This window comes from Thermobia domestica, chromosome 18 (assembly GCF_964235325.1).
Source record: "Thermobia domestica chromosome 18, izTheDome1.hap1.1, whole genome shotgun sequence".
Lineage (NCBI taxonomy): Eukaryota > Metazoa > Arthropoda > Insecta > Zygentoma > Lepismatidae > Thermobia > Thermobia domestica.
In genome coordinates, this window is record NC_137471.1 from 68,431,900 (window position 1) to 68,454,067 (window position 22,168).

A 22,168-nucleotide genomic window follows, 5' to 3' on the forward strand; every position below is an offset into this window, starting at 1 on the left:
TGACACTGACACTGGCCTGCCACACCTGTCACCATCTTCTGTTGAATATTCACCACGCTTGAAGTTCGCACACCATTTCTTCACAGTGGAGTATGAAGGGCAGTGTCCACCCAATGTGTCTAGCACGCAACCATGGATTTCCTTGGGCGACTTCTGTTGCAGGAAAAAGAACTTCATTACACCTCGCAAATCCTCTTTGATGAATTTGACATCTGGCTCCGCTTTGGTTCATTCAATTACCTGTAAAATAAAAACCGTTCATGGTAGAATCGTGAAATGTGGTACTTAAACATATAAAATATCAACATTTCACATGTCATCAATTACATCAGAGTAGTACATTCGGAAGAGGGTCGGGCCGAGAACTTATCAGCCGACCCTCGTATATATTTTTGAAGGAATATTGAAACTTTAATGTTTTACACAACTAAATTTTGTTATAACTAAACGTATTAAAAATAAAGATTTTACCTGCAAGATCAGTTAATTTTAACCTCTGTATATTTCATTTACGTTTACTTCTTTGAGTTCCAAATTAATTACGTAAAATTAGTTTCCATGAAGAAGCTCACAATAACAAACTTGACTAAAATATATAGGACAAGGAACAAAATGATCACGCAATTGAAAGATAAAAATATTTATATATTTGTGTTCCCAATTTTTAAATACAATTCTGGAGGATTTCAAGGGAAAGCTTTAATTTAACTCGAAAGAACAGAACTTTAATTTATGATAGTTCCAAAAAAATTAAAGATTATTTCTTAGCTTAATAATTCAATCCTACAGAAAGAAATTATTGTTGATCAGGATTACAGGGAAGTACTTGAAACCATTTAGAATTATGCTTAAAAGTTTGATTAAAATGTGTTCCTTGTATACAATCTCACAACATAGAAACACCATTTGAATAAATATTAGGAAAGTAGAATGCCTATAATAGTTGTTCACTAAGATGACTTAGACATGTAGAGTGAAGAAACGACGACTATGTGGAAAAGAAAATTGAGAATATGGAAGTAATAAGAAGAAGAAATAGAAGAAGATCCGAGATGAGACCGTACAAGATACGAAATGGTTTGAGGAAGATGGAAAATAGAGGGCGCACAGGATAGAAAGGAATGGATGAAAAGAATTAAAGAGTAACACCGATAGCAAACAAACATGGGGAAAAAGTGAAGACAGGAAAAGACGAATCTTCTTCTTTCTCATCTCAACCATAGGCTGGTAGGCAACATGGAAATTTTAAAACTTTTCTCTCCCTTGGGAGAGCTGTTTTGTACTTTGATAAGGTCTCTTCTTCGTAACTGCATCTACATATTCTATCATTGGTCTTCCTCTTCCTGGTTTTCCTTCTGCCTTTCCCTCTATCAACACGATGATCCAATCGGAGTGCCGAATAGGATGGCCAAATATGCTGTTTCTTCTTTTTCCAATTATCTTCATGATCTGCTATCCTTCATTAGCTTCCTACATCTTCATTGCTTTTTCTTTCGGTCCATGAAATGCGCAGCATTCTGCGCCAACACCACATTTCAAATACTTCCAATTTGGGTATTTCAGTTTTTCTCAATGTCCACGTCTCTGATCCGTAAAGCATCATGCTCCATACCAGAATCTTAATAAATCGTTTAAGAACGCCCAACGACACATTTCTTGATGTTAGGAGTCCTCTTTTCCTATTGAATGCTTGTTTAGCTTGCGCTATTCTTGAACTTACGTCTTTTTTACTTCCTCCGTCCGAAGATATTACACTTCATAAATAGGAGAACGTCTTAACGTCTTCGTTTTTTCTCTCCCTCTAGCCATACGTTTGCCTCTTCCTGTCCTGATGTTGTGCACTTCATCACTTTGGTTTTCTTCTTCTCTATTTTCATTTTGCATTTTTTCCCAGTTAGTCGTTCATGTTTGAAAGTGCTTTCTGCAAGTCCTTTTCGTTCTTCGCTATCAGTAATGTCATCAGCAAACCTTATTGTACTGAAAACCTTGCTAAAAAGACGAATAAGAACTCGTATAATTGTGCATAAGTATGGAACCTGGTTGTAGAATGTTGAAGTTAAGTGAAAGACAATACAACACAGTCTGTGTTTGATTTGATGTTTAAAATATTTGTATAAAGTTTAACAATAGTTTTGGGTGCCATGAATTTGCAGGACCAAGTAAAAGTACTCACATAGCACACAGCGTCCCTAGAACGTCCCATTTGATCCCAATTATCCCATACAGTTCTCGGGATTATCAGGACAATGAGTAGACATCCCATGGATGTCCTGCATGGGACGTCCTAAAGGATTCCCACGTAGGCTGTCCACGGGACGTAACGAATGGGATAATAGATCCCAGGGAAATCCCACGCTGGGCATACCTAGGACCACATTATTCCACGATCTACCAGTGGACATCCCTTTGAGATCTCGTTGAATATCCGGGGATATTAGCGGACATCTAGATATCCCGCGGAGGTTCTATGGATTTCCCGGGAGCAAATTAGAATGACCTCGGGATGTTGCGTTGTCCATTCGGATCAGTCTCGGACGTTCCGTGGACGTCCGTGTGCTATGTGGATATTTGGAGATAAAGGAAAAGAAATAATTCAGTATTCCACTGAATGTTGTTTTAAAATCTCTACAATTCATTCTAACTAACAGTATTTCTATTAGCTATTACCTTTTGGTCATCGAAAGAGCTATATGACAAATTAAGCTTAGAATGAGAGCTTTTCAGATCCTCTTTACTTTTGGCTGGGCGTTCTCGCTTTAAATCACTTTCTCCACGATATATTCTTGGCTGCAATCTCAAGTTCTTGCTTGGACATATTCCCTGAAAGAATAGAAAATTTTGTTGATTTTAGATATAAAGCCATATAAAAATATAATAAAACAGCTATTATCGAAGTGAGTGTTAAAATTCAAATAAGGAGGTGATTCTATTTGATTATACATTATTTGCTCTTATCATTAAAAAAATCGAACGAAAACATAGAAGCCGAACAGATTAATCATAATAGGCAGAAGCTTACAAATGAATGTTGATTCACAAGAAATAAAGATTCACTAACAAACAACGCTGTCTAGTTTCAAAGCATTGTATGGTAAGAGTCATACTACTTCTTTTAATTTCAATTGCTCTTTATGTAAGACAGTAATGGTTAGTACCCACAATTGACGTTTTATTGTTTTGTAACAAATTAAAATCAATAATGAATATCGAACTGAATACTTTTATTTTCTCTTCGAATGCTACTACTACTGAAATACAGTATAAGTAACATTATCACGAGCGTACATCATACCACAATAAACCACATGGAATGATACAAGATTCATAATAGAAATCAGTAGATAATTATATTATGTTACTGTCCGCGCTCTAAATTACTTTGTGGGGCTTCGGTGGCTCAGTGATAGAGCGTTCACCTGTGGTGCCTGGGGTCCTTGGTTCGATCCCAGCTCGCAATAAGTAAGCTTTGTGGTGGACAAACACCGTGTGCGTGGGTTTTCTCGGGGTCCTCCCGTTTCCTACCACTTCCTTCATTCCACCATTTCATTCATTTTTCATCATCATCTCCTTCAGCCTAGTCGACATATCTGTGGGACGTAAAACTTAAAGATTTCATTTCATTTTAAATTACTTTAGTTTGAGTACAAGTTTTATTCAAACTATATTCTAAGTAGCACACTACAATAATTTGTATGCATTCTATTTCATTTAGTACATCTAATATTTAATATTTAATGTACCATAACTGTACTGTAAAATGTATAAACAACTTTTAACATTATACGAGGGAAAATTGAAGTCTTTGAGTCTATTTTTTTCGATCTTGTAATAAAATTTAATACAAACTTGAGATATACGAGCGATGCGGTACGTTTTTCTTGGAACAGCACTAGTATAACTTCTGGTTTCTTCCACTGCACGGCATCAGTTACCAGAGCTCGCCAGAGTACTTAGGACATCCACGTCATATGAGGAGCGAAGTGTTATTCATTTTCTATGGTGGAAAGGGCACACAGCCGCAGATATCCACATGGGAATGGAGCCAGTGTATGGGGACAAGTGTTTAACAGTGCGAAGTATGCTGTGGTGGTGAAGGGAGTCTGAAAATGGATGAGAAAATATCCAAGACAATGAGCTATCGAGTCGGCCTCGTTCCTTGCTGATATCGGACAACATTACGCGTGTTGACGTGTCGAATTAAACAATTACCAAACTTCACTCTTAGGGTTGAGAGATTATGAAGTATTCCCCTTGCAATCCAAACCTTGCCCCAATGATCAATTACCATCTTTCTGATCCACTGAGGAAGTTCCTGGCTGGACAGAGGTTCATGAGCGACACTGAAGCGCACGAATAAAGAGAATGATTATAGAGATATTCTCAGGATATCAGCCAGGTGAAATCCGACAATAGATCCGACGTTTCAAGAGCTGACATTGTTCTCGTCTTCAGGGCGATTATACTGAGACCAGTTCGTGTATACTATATATAGGAGAGGTAAGTGGGGTGGGGTGGGGTTAAGAATCCGTGTCTCTGATTGGATGGTCTATAGCTGGATGCTGATTGGTCATATTCATATATGCTTTCTTTATGATTGGTGTTTTAATATCTGAAAATAAAATTCTATGTCCTTCCGTTATACTGTGTTCCGCCAGGGTTGATTTCTCCGGATAAAACAACAGAATTTCAACTGAAATCCTGTATCTCTGTTGATATTGTTGGGTTCTTGTAGTATGGGAAGAGATTCTTTAATTATCCTATCCCAGTGGTCTGAGCTCTTTAAAATAATTTTAGTATCTGAAAATAAAATTCTATGTCCTTCCGTTATATTGTGTTCCACCAGGGCTGATTTCTCCGGATAAAACAACAGGATTTCAACTCAGCCAGACATGGACACCAGTCATAAAGAAAGCATATATGAACACGACCAATCAGCGTCAAGCTATAGACCATCCAATCAGAGACACGGATTTTTAAGTCCCCCCTTACCTCTCCTATATATAGTACAAACGAACTGGTCTCAGTATAATCGCCCTGAAGACGAGAACGATGTCAGTTCTTGAAACGTCTGCTCTATCTTCTGATTTCACCTGGCTGATATCTCGAGAACATCTCTATAATATTCGCCGCCAGGAAAGCTTCAATTCTTAAAGAGAAAGATTAATTTTTAATTTTCTCGGATTGCTGACAGTTCACGTCATATCACTAATAATTTTGGTAGTCTCATTATTTCTATTTAAATTTCTTCTTTCAGCAGAAAATTTTCGTTGCAGAAAGTTTTCGTTGATTATTATATATTAAGAATTTCTTGAAAACATAGGATGCTTGAGGTTATGGCATTTTATACATAAAGTTATGTTGTAAAATTTTATTTTATTTTTACTAACATGCATATGACAATATAATTTCTGATAATGTGCTATGAACTTAAGCCGAGTATCCGAAATTTAAATATAATGGTAAAAGTCGATATATTAACATTACGTATACTAGTATATCTTATATATATATATATATATATATATATATATATATATATATATATATATATATATATATATATATGTATGTATGTATATATGTATATATATATATATATATATATATATATATATATATATATATATATATATATATATATATATATATATATATATATCTTGTTTTGTTTAATAAACAGTGAATGTAATATAAATTAATACTTTTCAAAATAAAAAATACAGTCAATACTCAAAAATGGAATGAATAGTTTACTCACTTGTATTAATAGGATGCGTATTTAATGTAAACAAGACCTTTTAATCAGGTAAACACTCACAGGTGACAAAATGGCACTCTTGAGGTAGACGTTTCAATGACAGTTTGTCATCTTCTTCAATACAAATTCCGTATAAAAACAATGTTACGACAAGAATTATATTGCCTGTTTATTTCCTTTCATGCTTAAGCTAAAGTGTTCTTACTCTATGTATGTGCTTCTTCAGTCATCAGGAAAACTTTATTTGAATTTTGTATAATATAAAACAAATGTATATATTTATAGTTTGTTCTTATATAAACTGGATTACCTTTAAGCTTGATGTACATGTATTTAACTTTCATTAGAGGAAATAAGTATAATAGATTGTTCTCTTACGATTAGGGCAAAAGTATGTATTTAACTGTATGTATTAAATTTAATATATTATACCGTTTTCAGACATTGGAAGTAAAGAAACTATTTTGATTATAAGAAATAATAGAGTAAATGAAATCGAATGTTCATTATTTTTAACGGAGTACTCTGGTACATGTTGGGTAGTTGGTCATAGATATACAATATTTCAGCTCATTTCTCAGCTAATGTCAACACACATGAAGACGAAATAGCACAAACATATTAAAAAGGATACCTAAACCTATGTTACATTAACCAGTTTAAGCTTTTCTTCCCTTAGTAAAAATATACTTAGTTTTGCTTTCGAGTTTAACGTCCGACGATTGTGCACCGATGTTAAGAGAGACGGTGGTAATGAAAATATTAGAGGAGGAACGATGAAAGTAGAAGGAAGTAAGTGGGAGGAAATGGGAGAATCCCGAGGACCCATGCATACGGTGTTTGTCTATCACAAAGCCTACTCGGCGGAACTGGGATCGAACTAAGGACGCCATACATTAGTAGTAAATGTTCTACCACTGAGCCACCACCGCCCCTTAAAGAACACACATGTGATGGAAGAAGGACACTTTCGTTTATACTAGGAAAGAAATAAAACAACAAAGTAATTCTATTCTCAACGTTGTTTCCTTAAGGAATTTGTACTGTTGAAAATGAAGAACCGTCATTGAATTTCTATAGTCAAGAGTGCAATTGTTCCCTGTGAATACTTACGTACAGTAAAGCAGTCTATTTGTTTTTCCTGTACCAAAATTATATAATATTTATTATATTTTAGTGGTAAGCACAGAGCAGAAGTTTCTTTAACGCAAAATAAAAATAGTAGCATGTATTTGATTACATTACTACAATTTAAATTCTATCAGGAATAATATCAAATTAACTGTATATAATATCTTAACTAGTAATTGACATAGATCTTAAAATGAAAATTACATGCTTCACAATTAGCCTACCTGACGTCCATTTAAAGAACATAGCCACCAGCCTTCAATGTCATCAATGTTTTGTTCCAGCACTATGACGAGGTCATCTTTTTCACATGACAGTTCGTCTGGATTTGTTGCAGTGAAGTCATATAGCACACGTGCTACAGAGAACTAGACGGAGACAAATCGAAACGAATAATAATAATAATAATAATAATAATAATAATAATAATAATAATAATAATAATAATATAATAATAATAATAATGTAGGACATTATATTATAGTGTATTTTGGAACACGAGACATTAAAACTAATATTTAAGTACTAATATTTCATTCACACTATATGTAGACAGTTCAGTGAGTAAGATAACTAGACCTTATATTGGTTAATATTTTTCATTGCATTAGAATTTTCCAAGAGAAGGTGGAGGCAGTTGGTGCGAGAAATTAAAGTCCATACTGGGTTGTAGAACTGTGTGGTAAGATAAGGTAATTAGAATCTTACACCTCTTATTGTTCTACTTAGTGACTTAGATGTAGGAAATATTCCTATATCTACTTGATGATTTTCGATTTAAGTGCATATTCATGAATAATATAATGAAACAGACAGCTATACAATTTTTAGAGGGTTACAGAAGTTGTAAACTGAGGATTCAAAATGAAAAATACTGAAGCTAATATATATATATATATATATGTATTTCGTATATAAAGATACACTGCAAAAAATAATTTCAGATGTTATGATGTATAATTATTCTGGAAGGAAGTTTTTTCTTACTGTGAAAACTTGATTTGATTTTAAGCTTTGCTTCCCTTTCCGCAGCGAGGCTATATGAGACGTGGACCTACAGCTTAACCTGAGATCCGAACCACATGAGCTCCCACCAGGAATTGAACCCGGGTCTCCCATGCCAAAGACACGTACTCTAATAGCGTAGCCAGAGAGAGTTCTACTGTAAGAATTATGATTTGTACATTTTCACTTTTTATTTATATACTTCACAGATTTCTATTAAACTAATCGCAAACATCTGTAGTTTACAACAGTAAGATGTATGAGGTGGTAACACTAAGAGTGCATGAACAACACTGACCTTTGTTAATAGTGCGCCTCGTGATTATCTATGGTGCGTCAGGTAGGATAGAACGAATGCGTTTCTTGATGCGGTTAGACGGTGGTAAAGCGAAAAACCTCTCTAAGTTACAAATTTTCAATTACGGATAAGCGGTTAGTGGGGACAAGTGTAGATATAAATATGGATTCAGAGTACCACAAAAAATACGAAATCAGAGTAGCATTCAAATCTCAATAAAATCTCGAAAATATTTTAACAGATTATAAAAGTAACTATGTGGCTGGAAAAATTAATTTACGTACTTAGAAAGTGTTTGTTCATAAGTATGGCAACATTGAAACTACATTTAACATAAGAAAAGGGAATATCAATACCAGAATAAGAGAATACATGAACGACTCCAAAGATAAAGGTTTATCAATTTCAGAATCATTTAATCATATCGGTAAATCAAAGCATTCTATTAACAAAGTCAATATTTTCCACAAGGCATTTTCGTTATTTTAATGATTAGTTCACGAATCCAGTTTTAGTATAAAAATACGACCAAAACTTAACTTGGACAATAGTTGCTTAAATAAGCAATGAATTTGTATCATTAATAATAAAAATCAAAATCCAAGACTTACTATTATACTACCATAGTACTACTTACTATAGTTTGACATAAAAATTTTCTTAGAAATTAAGTTTAGTAAATGTTCTATCATCTATATAATTCCAACAATAGCTCATGATATGGCAACATTGATATTTCAAAAGTTGCAAATCGTAGTCATCTTTGACTGATAGTCAATGCTTTAAAATTGCTTGATTTCGAATTTCCGATATCTTACAGCTTTACAATTTACACATTTTACTCTCAAATGGAAGTTTTGTTTTCATGCATACTAAGAAACAGTCAGAAGGATGTAAATAGAAGCAATTCAGTGATACTCTGAGAAAAAAAGAGAACAAACTTCTAGCTAAAGTTCAGAGAAATATGAGGAAAGAAAATATGGCAGAGAGCAACAAATACTAACCGCATCACATGTAAATAGTTATTTATAGTAGTAGGAACATAGATCAACCAGACAGAGTACTTTCATAAATTTAGTGTTTTATACACTCAGAAATAGAGCCCTAAAAAGGAGTCATTTTCTTCTTCATATCAATTCTCAACTATCATATGAACTCTATAGATTTTCGTATTAATCGTAGTCTAAAAATTGAGCTATTATTAACAAAGTTTCAGTTAATCGTGAAAATTGCATAAAATACGGCAAGTAGTTGCGAATTAACAAGTGACAGGATTTTTATTTATTTATTTATTTATTTATTCTGATTGATTGTTAATACAGTGAAACCTGTCTTTAGCGGAATCGAGCGGGACTTGCAAAAATTTCCGTTAAAGTCAGGTTTCCGCTTAGTGGAGGTAAACCTTTCCTTTCTTTAAAAAAATACATGCTTATAAAGGGGCATACTGAGAAAATATATTGCTGTACGTACATTGTTCCATTACAGTACTTCTTTCTTCTACGAATAAATACACAAAAAAATTAAAATGAATACAAAATATGCTATGCACACGTTTTCTTTATTTTTCTAATAGCCAAGCAGGGTTTTCTATGTGCATTGCTGCTTGGCTGCTTGACTTTCCGCATAAACTTTAGCCTGAGAAATTATACTAAGTGAATCAGAATCATTTTTTCGTAAGGCAGTTCGTTTAAACTTCTGAGAAAATCTTGATATGTATTTATTCTACACTCTTCTTGGAACTTGGCATCGTATTCCTCTTCTTCCTCTATCTCGTTTTCTTCTTTCCGACATTCCGTATGATTCTTGATTAAGTTACGGGGATTAAGGACAATTTGTGGGGCTGAATATGAGTAGTGGTTGGGGAAGGTCAACACTGTCCAGAAATATTTAACAGAAGAACGAACATTTTATCGCAGACAGTGTAATGTATATGTCTCACAGAATGTCAAAACATCTTCTAAACGCTGTAGTCCGGAACTCAGAATTTTCCGTAAATGCTTATTTTTCTTTCCGTTGTCCGCGTAACACAGTTTCCGCTTAATGAAGAGAGTTTTACACGTTTCATTCTTCAAAATTCATGGGACCGTGAAATATTTCCGTTTAAGACAGGTTTCCGTTTAATAAAGGGTCCGTTGAAGACAGGTTTGACTGTATTTTAAAATAATTCTCAATGTGACTACGAAAATTTTATAGAAAGTAAGCAGATTTTAAAATTTTCTTACGATTATTTGATAGTGAATATCTCACAATACCGCTATTTAATCACAAGAAAAAAAAATAATAATATGCTGTGATAAAACGGGAAGGGAAAGAGATTGGAGAAGTTTGATCTTAATGTCTTATTTTAAACTTTTTTCATTAGTGTAACGAAATAGAATCTCACCACTCGCTCTTCTTCTCCCATTTCTCCTGCTTCATTTGATTCTGCTCATCTGCAATATTATCATTATTTGTTCTGAAAATAGAAACACAACGAAGTTCAAAACATAATATATACAATTAATTTGGTTGAGAGAATTATATCAAATCAACTTGCCAAATATAATGTTGTCTTAGATTCTCGATGTCTAATTTAGAAATTCACATTTGTAAACTTCTAAATAGTTTCAGAGAAATATTTCCAACTTCTAAGTGTGGTAATCATCTCATTTTTATTTTCGAGTGACGATAGGAGAGAAAAATATTATGGCGATAGCGAAAAAACCGAATTCTAGGTTTGTTCGGATTTACATCTTGCGTGGCCTCTACATGCCAGAAGATGGATTTTTGGGTGCCTGTTCGTTGAATCTGTCCTAATGTGTGTGTAATCGCCTAGATATTATTTCGTTCAACCTATCCAGGCCCAATATTAAACTTAAGGTTTCCATAAGATCCTCTGCGGACTCTAAAGATTTTGTTTATTTCCCATAGATCAATATTCCCTTATCAACCATATATTATGTCATTCTCCTGGAAGAAATCCAGTAGTTTACTTTTGGTAGTAATTTTTTTTTTTTGAATGATTTACTCGAAAACGACGAAGGCGATTAGTGGTATCAAATTCCAGATAGGAGGACAATAACTGGCACGAATATTACACGAGAAAAAGAAGACAGGCACAACATCTGCAAAATACCTTTCTTACAGCAAAAATCTCATGTTTTCGGCTTGTAAAATCCATATTATCATGTTTAGATCTCAAATAGCTATATGCAGTAGACTGAGAGTGGTACAATTTATAATTACCTCATACCGCAGAGTAAAAGCCCTAAGTCAAAACACTGCGAGCCGACTTACAGTAAACCGAAAGTAGTGCTATTTAGCACCTATGAATAAGCCCCACATGCAATCAAACAGCATATTTAAATTGTATATATATATCCTATGCTGAAAGAGATAAGGGAGATACCCATCTGCTAGGAAACCTTGAGACAAGCAAAAAAATGTCTACTAAATATAGGGCCGAAATCCAAAGTTATAAGCTGCCGAAAACGATGGAAAATATAACTTAAAGCTCCACAGTTCGAGAACTATGGAACCTATCGTAATTGGGTTAAGGTATTACAGAGGCACTAGTAAACGCTCTGTCTAAATATTTACGTTTCAGAATCCTGCTGTAAAGCACAACTTACATAGAGAAAGTTAGAACATGGAAAGGCATTTTTTAAGTATTAATTGAACAAAAGACGATGACTGTTTATTTACACTAGCTATACATACAACAAAAGGGAATCTGTTGGTCACTACTGCTTATCTTCAATATTTAGGGAGCATGCCAAACCAGGGTCAAACTCTTTATGTTAAATGTAAATTAAGACCAAACTCTGTGTGTCATAAAAGTTAGTTCAATAGAGTTTTATTAAATAATATAGATTTTGTTTAACTTACAAAGATATCATATTAGCAAAGTAAATACGCCAGGCATATGACAAGCCTTGGGCTATATCGCTTAAAACTGTTTTAAGAGTGAATCCATCGTTTTATGCACTAAATTCCATTACTGGTTACTTACATGTTTCGGCCTCGTCTTGGAGGTTAGCTTCTGGTTTTATATTCATATCACACAATAATAATTTTAATTACGCATTAATTATAGGCACTGTAGTTCACTGGATGCATCACGTCTTTCTCTTCCAAGCCCAGAGCAGCAATCAAAATGCAAGGCCACAACAAACACCTTGGTGTGACTACGGAGTCGGAATCAAACTTTGAACCTTTAAGGACAGCATCAGTGGTAGCCCACAGCAAACCTCTTTGCGTGGCTTATGAAGCTAAATAAAACTAAATTGTACTCAGGGCCTCTGTCTTCCGAAATCGAGACAGCCCCTTAATCAAAAACTCCTCGGCAAACGTGCAGCACCTTTGGCCTACCCTCCAAAAATGACCCTCGTGACCTCAAAATCCGAAGTTTAAATACTACTTGCTGTTCTTGGTTTTTCAGGTCACGAGCTACTTTCTGTAACTAAATTTTACTTAGGAAGTTAATTTTTAGCTTGTGTTCTGTGTTTTAATGTAGCCACGGAAACTTTTCCAACGGCTTTTTGTTGACTTGTAGAAAAAACACAAGTTTATTTTGTTTAATATTAGAAGCAAAGTTTTTATAATTTGTTTATTCTTCCAGTGTATATTGTCCTGATCCTAGGTGATCATTACAATATTTAAACTTAAAAGAACTTTCTTATAATGCAGCGGAATCAAATTTCGATATTAAAATATAATTTAATAATGTTAGAATGATGTATTTACTGACATGTTTTTGTTTAAGGATAAAAATGACCAAAATACGCCATATCGTAAAGTTCGACAATCATTTCTACCTGAAAATACATAGTTATTTCATAAGAGCTAACGCTTGTAATCTAGTTGGTCATTATAAGGTAGAAATATATGAAAGAACTAAACAACTTATTGTTTAAGTGGCAGAAAATTGAAACCATATCTCTTATTTGCCGACTGTTCAATTACCACTGAATTACCAGAAAAATAACATTTTCCGAGGTAAGACTTGAATTTTTCCTGGTGACATGATTTTAATAAGTCTTCTAGGGCTGTCAGCCGGGTGAAGATATTGACACCTGACGTTTCGAATGCAAACATTGCATTCATCTTCAGGAATTGTAATAAAGAAACCGGAGAGTGAGCATGTGTATATGGTGACTATTTAGGGGCAGAGCTATGAATGGGGGCTTGTGATTGGCTGACAGAAATGCTGGCTTAGATCTTCACCTGCGCACTCCTGGTGTATACTATATACCATGTGAATGTGGCAGAGCATACATAGGACAGGCTGGAAGTACAATAGAAGAACGATGCAAAAAACACGACAGCTACATAAGACTTTAGCAACCCGAAAAGTCAGGGCTGGCAGAGCATAGCCTAGAGGTTGGACACAGAATTGATTTTACAAATACTACCATAGTAGCCATTTTCCAGCAATTTCTGGAACAGAACAATAAAGAAAGCCATAATTATCTCACGGTAAAGGAGCAGTCTCAATAGAGACAATGGGTTTCATCTCAGCCCTACCTGGTCGGCGATTTTCAGAAACAAAAGCAAACATTCAACAAAACTACTTGTCGCATCCATAACAGCCAATCAGGAGCCAGCATCCCTCAGCAAATCAGAAGTTAGCATTTCCCTAAGCCAATCACAAACCCATCCATAGATTTGTCCCTAAATAATCACTATATACATATGCTCACGTCTCCGGTCTCTTCATTACAAACCTGAAGATGAAAGCAATGTCTGCATTCGAAACGTCAGATGTCAATACATTCATCTGGCTGATAGTCCGAGAAGACTTATTAAAAAAAAAAAAAAAAAAAAAAATCCGAATTGTGTGGAATCTCAATTCAAAGAATATTTTTGACACGCTTACAAAAGAAAGGGAAAAAACTTTTGACATGTCTCCCGAATGTCCTTGCTGTGTTTGGAGGGTAATTCAGAGAGTAGTTAGATTAAACAGAGTAACAACAGGGGTGTGAGCAAGATGCAGAGGTAGAGCAAATTGGGACTTGACTTTACAAACGATTTTCTGTTCCCTCAAATTTTATTCGTTTATTCAACATCAAATGAAGTACGTTTACAGTAGGTTGGTGCGAATAAGATGTTCGCCCAGATGATTCATATCTAGAGATGAAAAATGTAAACTACAATACAATATCTGGATAATGAAATAATCTTCAATCAGACACTTTTGGCATCACCCAGCAAACGAATGGATTCCGTGGCAAAATAAGTCTTTCTTTCGAAAGTCTTTTTCGTCACGGAGAATTTCCTTTCGAAAAACGGATCGAAATTCAACAAGAGATTGTTGTCAGTAGGTGAGATATCTGAGGAATAGGAGGAGTGGGGATTGCACCATCCTTTGCGAGACAGCATTGTCGTGTAACACGATACATCATGTCTGTTAATCATTGTTGGATGCTTGTGGACAAGTTTGCGGTGCATTTCATGGAGTTATCCACTGTAATGATCTACATTGGTAGTTTCGCCGTGCCTGAGAAAGAAATGATGGATCAATCGCACACTATAGATTACCATACCAGTAAAATCATATCGTGTGGATGGAGAGATTGTTTAGGAAACCGTCCTGAAAGTAGATCACAATCTAACCACTGTCCTGATCGTTTACGATTGTTATAGTAGATCTATTTCTATTTCCAGAGACAATACGATGCAGGAGACTATCCCTGTTATTCTTACACTCAGAGAAGTGCACATCCCCAGACGGCGATTTTTGTTGTCCGTTATCAACTTATGTGCCACTTATGAGTCCAACTTTTCCCCTTATTGACTGCGTGGGGCCGCCGAACGACAGTGGTATGGTGTATCCTAAGTCATATGTAGTGGCACGAATACTTTTCTCAGGGTCTGCTTCCACGGCGTACCTGAGGAACTCACATCGGAACATGATGATGGTCAGTGTTCATGTGGCTTATTTTACAATGCTGTCACAGGAACGAAATCTGACAAACCAACACCTAATGGTACTTGCATTCGTCATTCCTTTTCGAAATGTACTATTGACATTTTTGAAGTTTGCTGTGCAGAATGTCTAAGTTTCAATTCGTAAAGAAAAAACACTCACAATTGCATGCTCCTCATGGTGCACTTTCTTACGGCCTTGTTTAACAACGCACTCTCTCCTGTCTGTCTGAATATTCCAGCCTAACTGCTATATTGTATTGAGTTTACTGGACTATACTTAGTTTTTGACATTAGATACGTGACCTTAATCCAACCCTGTGTTAAATTGTTGAGGTGAGTTTTCCAGCAGACGGTAAAGCGGACATTTTACTGACACCAACCTATTAATATATTGTAAAGTTAGTTGGTGGTAATGAAAGATATTCTGTTTTTAAAACATATATTTAAAACTACATTTCTTTAAAATAAATAAATAAATAAATAAATAAACCGCGCCAATACGCAATATATCTTGTATGTCACAAAACTGACACTTGGTGATTCATTTTCAACATTGACACGTGTACTCGTGCATAAGAGGAATTCTGTGTTACAACGGCGGAAGGCCAGCTAAACTCTACTTGGATTTGAAACTGAATATTACAAAATATTTCAGATAACTGAAAAAAAGGTTAAGTTTAGAGTTGCTCTTCCGTCTTTTTTAAAAATTACGAAAATTTACAGAAGAAGTGAGGTCAGAAATGATGATTTGGAGGTCTTATATGATGTTTAGGTGTGTAAATTTGGCAGTAAAGTTATGTTTAATAGGGGAAAAGATATGTAGAAGATGGTACTATTTGCAAGGCGCGGAAGGTTTCGATGATTCAGCAGCATGTTAATCGTATGGGAATGTGAATCGTTGCGTTGAATGTGATACTTCCGCATTGAGTTTTTCAGAATTATATAAGAATAATGAAGATAAACTATTAAATTTTTATGAGAACTACGGATTACTGAATTTAATTGATAATTGAATCTTCTATGAGAACCGGTTCCAGTCACTGTTCTAGTCTAACTAGTCTTACCGGGTAACCTAACCTAACATAAAGTAACCTAACAATTTTTAATGTTTTAACTGCTTTGTTGTAGGTTTGAAACAGGAGGGGCATCTCTAAACTTAAGCCAAAAAATATGCGACAAATCAAGAGACTTGTAGCTATTTCGGGAAAATTGTAACAAATAATAATAATAATAATAATAATAATAATAATAATAATAATAATAATAATAATAATAATAATAATAATAATAATAATAATAAAACAGTCTGAGCTTTTCTCTAAGAAGAAATGCGCTATTTACATCAACTATCCCAACGCTGCCGTGCTCTCGTGTTTAAAAGATACTATAAAACGTACTGACGAGTTTTACATAAACTCATAAAGTAGGCAAAAATTTAGAAAATGATACTTACATTGGGAAAGCTTTCAATAAAATGAAAGCTACATGACAAATTATTCGGAAAGAATCTGGAGAACAAAAACCTTCCCCTAAGATAACTAGTGTTTCTTGTCAAAATAAAATTATTAGAAAATCGACTGAAATTGCAAATGCTTTTAACGATTACGTCACGAATGAAGTGGAAAAGCTTATCACTAATAAGTGAACAATAAACTATCTAGCAAACAATACCTTAGTAGACACAATGGTAATACTTCCGAAAAATCATTGTTCTTACACCCAGTAACTAGTCAAGAAATCTTAAATACTACACTGAAAATGAAAAGAGTTCTCCAGAATATGATAAAGTTCCTGATAAAATTCTAAAGCAATGTTCTTATGAGATTGCTGATATCTTATGCTTCATATAAATAACTCATTTAGTGGTGGCATTTTTCCTGAAGCATTGAAGTTACCAGTTGTTAAATCCCTATATAAAAGTGGCAAGAAAGATCTTATATCGAACTACAGACCAATATCATGTCTGCCTAGCTTCTCCAAACTTTTTGAAAAATATATATATAAGACTAGTTAGCTTTCTAATTAGAGAGATGAGATCTTTAAGTTTTACGTCCCACGGTTATGCCGGTTAGGCTAAAGGAGACGGAGCTTTCTAAATAAATTTAACTTAATGTCTCCTGCTCAAAATGGCTTTACATCAAATAAGTCTACTGAAACTGCTCTTTACTCCTTTCTCTATTCCGCTTTAAATTCATTAAACGCTAAGAAGTATGTAACCGTCATATTTCTTGATCTTAGCAAAGCTATTGATACAATTGAACATCAAATTTTCCACGAAAAATTACAAGACTGGTATTAGGGGACATGCTTATGAGTGGTTTAAATTGTATATTTCCAACAGAAGGCAAACTGTTGAAATTAACTGTCTAACTCGAGATACACAGGGAGTAAGCAAATGTTATTCAGATATCAAAGAGTTAAAATTTGGAGTTCCTCAAGGTTCCATCTTAGGTCCTATTCTATTTTTAATATATATAAATGACTTGCCACAATGTTCAGACTCTGCTAAAATTGTTCTGTATGCTGATGATACAAATATATTAGTAACCGGAGAAACTTACGTTGAGTTCTGTAATGCAGTGGACTCCACTATGTCTGCCGTCAATGACTGGCTGGATAGAAACAAACTAATACTAAATACAAAAAGACCCTTCGTGCATGTGCTTTCACGTAGTAAACAAAACAAGATAAGAGAAGGCCCTTGTGTAACAATCAACAGCTAAACGTTGAATTACGTTTCGGATATCAAATTCACATTCAAAAATTATTATCTAGTAAACTGGCTCAAACCTGTTACATGTTAAAGATTTTACGAAATTGTGTCAGTCAGCATTAAGGCAACCAACTTTATGCTTTATACAGCTGTATATTATGCTTTATTTTTCCTTACATTATAATTTATTATGCTTTTTTTTTTTAAAAAAAAATGCTTAATATGCTGTTCCCTAAGTTATACTTCATTTTTACCCATTTCTATTTCATATTTGTTTTATTTTACTCGTTTTTATTACACAAACATTAAAAATGTATATAAAACTAATAACTTTTTCCACTAACATTTTGTGCAGTTTTCCTTAAGGGGTATTTCGAAGAAAAAACATGTACCTGCACAGTAGACTTATCATATTTAATGAATTCAGAACGAAGAGTACAAAATAAATTTCCGCCTTCTACTCTGAAATGGTCAATTGGGAATTCTCTTACTCACTCTCGATTTTGATATCTTGAAATAAGCACAGCCAGTCTTACCTCCCTTTTAACACGAAGTTAGCAATTAAAAAAAAAAAAAAAAAAGAAGAAGCTTTTGAGCGGAAGGTACGGAGAGAGGAGGAATTTGAACCTTCCATTGTTACGAGTAAAAGTAATTGGCAGTTAATTTCCATTGTTTGCGGAATTGATAATAGCCTTTGTTGATCATTTTTTCTTTGGCACAATATATATGACAATTTTTATTCTACACACGGTTCTGGAATAAAAAGCATTAAACATTACGCTTTAATACTTTATTTCTGTAAATTATGCTTTATTATGCTTATAAGAGTGGCAAATTTGGATATGTAAAGTGACAAAAAATCACAGATATGGCACCAACCATAGGTAAAAAATCCCATTATGCTTTTACTGCTTTATGGTTGCTCTAGTCAGCATGTTCTGTTCACAACTTATTTTGGACTTTTTCATTCTAAATTGAAATATGGTATTATATTCTGTGGATCTACTGCACTGCTAAATTCCGTATTTGTTTTACAAAAGAGAGCTTTAAGGTTTATGACAGGAAATAAACCTCGAATTTCTTGTAAACTTATATTTAAACTTCTTGAAATCTTATCTCTTCTATGTTTATATATATATGAACTTTTAAAATTTGTAAGAAAAGATATACAGATAGATACAAGCAGCTTCCGGTTGAACTCACTTGTCAGATATTCATTTGCATAATACAAGACAAGCGTCAGATCTTCATATAGAGTCTTCACGTTTAAAAGTGCATAAGAATAGTAGCCTACATATCGTATGGCAGTGATTATTTATAAGAAGCTTTGGCAAATCTTTAGTTTAGGCAAGGCAGTGACAGGAACTGATTGCATTAAGTACAAGGGCAATATTGTAGTAAATTAAAGTCCTTTTATTACTGCCTTTTTAAGGTCGTACATAGTCTATGAATAATCCCTAGGAATAGAAAGGAACCAATGAACCTGTGAATAATACTAACAGTGACGGGATATCACTCCTTGCCAAAGTAAAGAGTTACCGAAGCTTTTTTTTCCACTTTAAAAAACAAAACATCCGATTTCAATAAAGCAGTCAAGTACTACCTACTCGAGCACTGCTTCCGTTCTGTAGAAGAATATCTCACAAATCCATAATCAGTTATATCAAAAAATGTCCGTAGATAATAAGATTTAAAGTATATATATTTCTTGCATATCTATAATGTAAAGGTTTATTAACTGTTATTTTGTTTTTATATCGTTATATGTAAATTAGAATAAGGAAAAATTGTACCTCTTAACTTAAATTGACATTATTTTTAATATTTTATGTAAGATTTAAATGTATAAATATGTACACATTCAATGTTCTTGTGGCGTGTTTAACACATACGTTCACATTGTAAACAATTGGTATGAAAAAGGACGAAAATAATACAGTACAATAAATAATATAGTACAATACATAGTTAGGGCTCTCAGTCACCCCAGCTTAATCGGAACAGTTCGATTTACATCAATTATCTCTTAAAGAACTGTGTGGAGCTCCAATTGTCCGTTTTCCCTTCCAAAATATAAGTGCGTTACATTATTTTTTAAAATGTCGTTTTCATTAGTCATCGATGCTCAATTAATGAGAATAATCTACTCTGTCACTCGTTTTTGATGAGTGATGACCTATTATGTAACTAATTAACAAGGATCAAGTGCATAAATGTTTAAAAGTACATAATATAATGTAAATTTTCATAGGGTGTCCCAGTTTTTTTTTTAGTCTAGTGATATGGGAACCTTAATCATTGGTAAAAGGTGTTAGTAATTTAAAACTAATAAAACGACCCAATGTCTTGTAATGAAAGTTAATAATAAAATAACCCAATATCATGAAATAAAGTTAAGTTTGCATTTTTACTTTCAGACAAAGACTCACCCATCACGCTAGTTTGATTTATAAATATTCTTTAACAGCTCATTATTTTAAACATGAAACTTTAAAACACCTAAATATGTAACGGAATTTCGTTATTATTTTTTCTCTACTAGCGGTGTTCTTTTTCTTTCTTCCAGTTACCTCCCTTACGGGAGATTTATAAAGGAAGTCCCAGCCTTAGGGTCTTGTGGACTACGTCACTATGTTTGTTTTAATCATAAATTGTTTGATATAAGTAATTGTATTAAAATGGCACGAGCCAAGATGGCCGAATTTGCCTGTTTTAAATTGTTTATCACAGTATTAATGTAATAATACAGAAGGATAAGCGGAGCTTGAACATATTGAAAATGAAATATAGTATATGAAAATTGTAACAAATAATAAAATTGTCCAAAGTAATGAATTGTAAATGGTAAAAATTGAATAAAAAAATAGAACAAAGCTCCCAGTACTTAGTGTTTACAGCGCCATCTCTTATCCTCCTAGCGGTGTTTAGTCAATGAAGATCTTTAAAACAAGCAATTAATGTAGAAGTTGGCTAAATACCCAGACAGTTTATGTTATTCGATTAGTTCTCAATATTAATATCATTTTGAACCATATCTGTAAGAAGCTAACTTGAAACTAGTCTTATCAATTCATTTTATGATTCCAAAGAGCAGTATCAGAAATAAACGCTTATTTTTCGTACAGATTGATGAACTTAGCACAAAGAAAATGATATACAATTTTTAAAATGTTAAAATCATTACTTACTTTCAGAATAAGGTGCTGTTTCAGTTTAAAGGACCATAGATTTTAAAAATTAACAGAAGAAATACCTAATGTTACTTCAAAAGAGGAATGTGTAAGTGATCAAAATATATAGGGATCCACATATGTATACATGAATTTATTATGTATGTTCTGTCATCAGGAAGTGCACTTCTACTACCTTATGAATTACTTTTTATGAGAGACATTCCTGGTGCATGTTAACTTTAGAAGGGCTTAACCGTTATGGGTATAAATATGTGGATAAAATACATGTACAGTGTGGATAAAATGCATACATAATCAAAATATGATATCCACACAATAGTTCATAAGGAAACCATGCTAAACTGAATTTCTATATAAATACAGTATCTTAAGACGTGATTCGTAACGATATAATTATCCAAAAGATGTTTCACAGGTAGCACGTACGAACAAAGTGAGTTTCCACTACCTTTGTTTATGCCCCTACCCACCATCGCTGACGTGTCAGTTTCCTACTGCCGCACTCCTGCTTCACCTGCCCTTACGAGAGTTAGATACATTTCTTGCTTTTAATGGCCATCTTTCACAGGTTAGTTTTTTTGCATTGTCGTTTATATGTGGTATGTCCACATGCTGTATTTATACCCATAACGGTTAAGCTCTCCTAAAGTTAATCTGCACATAGAAATGTCTCTCATAAAAAGTAATTCATAAGGTAGAAGTTCACTTCCTGATGAAAGAACATACATAATGAATTCATGTAATGGAGCATGGTGACTCAATGGTAGAATGCTTACCTCTAGTGCATGGGGTTCCTGGTTTCAGCCCTGACCAATTAAGTTTATGCTAGACAACATATGTCCGTGGGCTTTCTCAGGGTTCTCCTGTTCTCTCCCACATTCTCCTTCCATTAATTAGTCCATCATTCATTTGCCTGAATCATCCGTTTCTCTTAGCCTACAAAGCATAAGCCTTTCACGTTAAACCGAAATTTTTCATTTCATGAATTCTTTAAGGTAGCCTAAACTGGGACTGCACGCAGAATAATGCTTATCTTATTGCTGTATTATTTCTTTCGCATACTCTCATATAGATGTAGGTTACAATATGGGCGCACAATGAAACAAAGTTACTATTTTTCTTAAAGAACATTTTTTTTTGTCGTAATAACCTTTACATTA

The 22,168-nt window shown here is 33.9% G+C and overlaps 1 protein-coding gene across 2 annotated transcripts in view; it reads right to left on the reverse strand.

The window, feature by feature from the left end:
- Positions 1-20,659, reverse strand: part of LOC145674986 (sodium- and chloride-dependent glycine transporter 2-like) — a 98,920-nt gene extending 78,261 nt beyond the window's left edge. The window contains exons 1-4 of one of the 2 annotated variants that reach the window (XM_081745322.1): positions 20,244-20,659; positions 10,576-10,647; positions 7,114-7,257; positions 2,668-2,820 (exon numbers count right to left, since the gene is read on the reverse strand). In XM_081745322.1, the coding sequence (XP_081601448.1) occupies positions 2,668-2,820; positions 7,114-7,257; positions 10,576-10,596 (318 nt within the window). In that variant the 5' untranslated portion in view covers positions 10,597-10,647; positions 20,244-20,659. The remainder of the gene's footprint in view (positions 1-2,667; positions 2,821-7,113; positions 7,258-10,575; positions 10,648-20,243) is intronic. The other variant, XM_081745321.1, reaches the window with a different exon arrangement.
- Between the last annotated feature and the right edge of the window lie 1,509 nt (positions 20,660-22,168).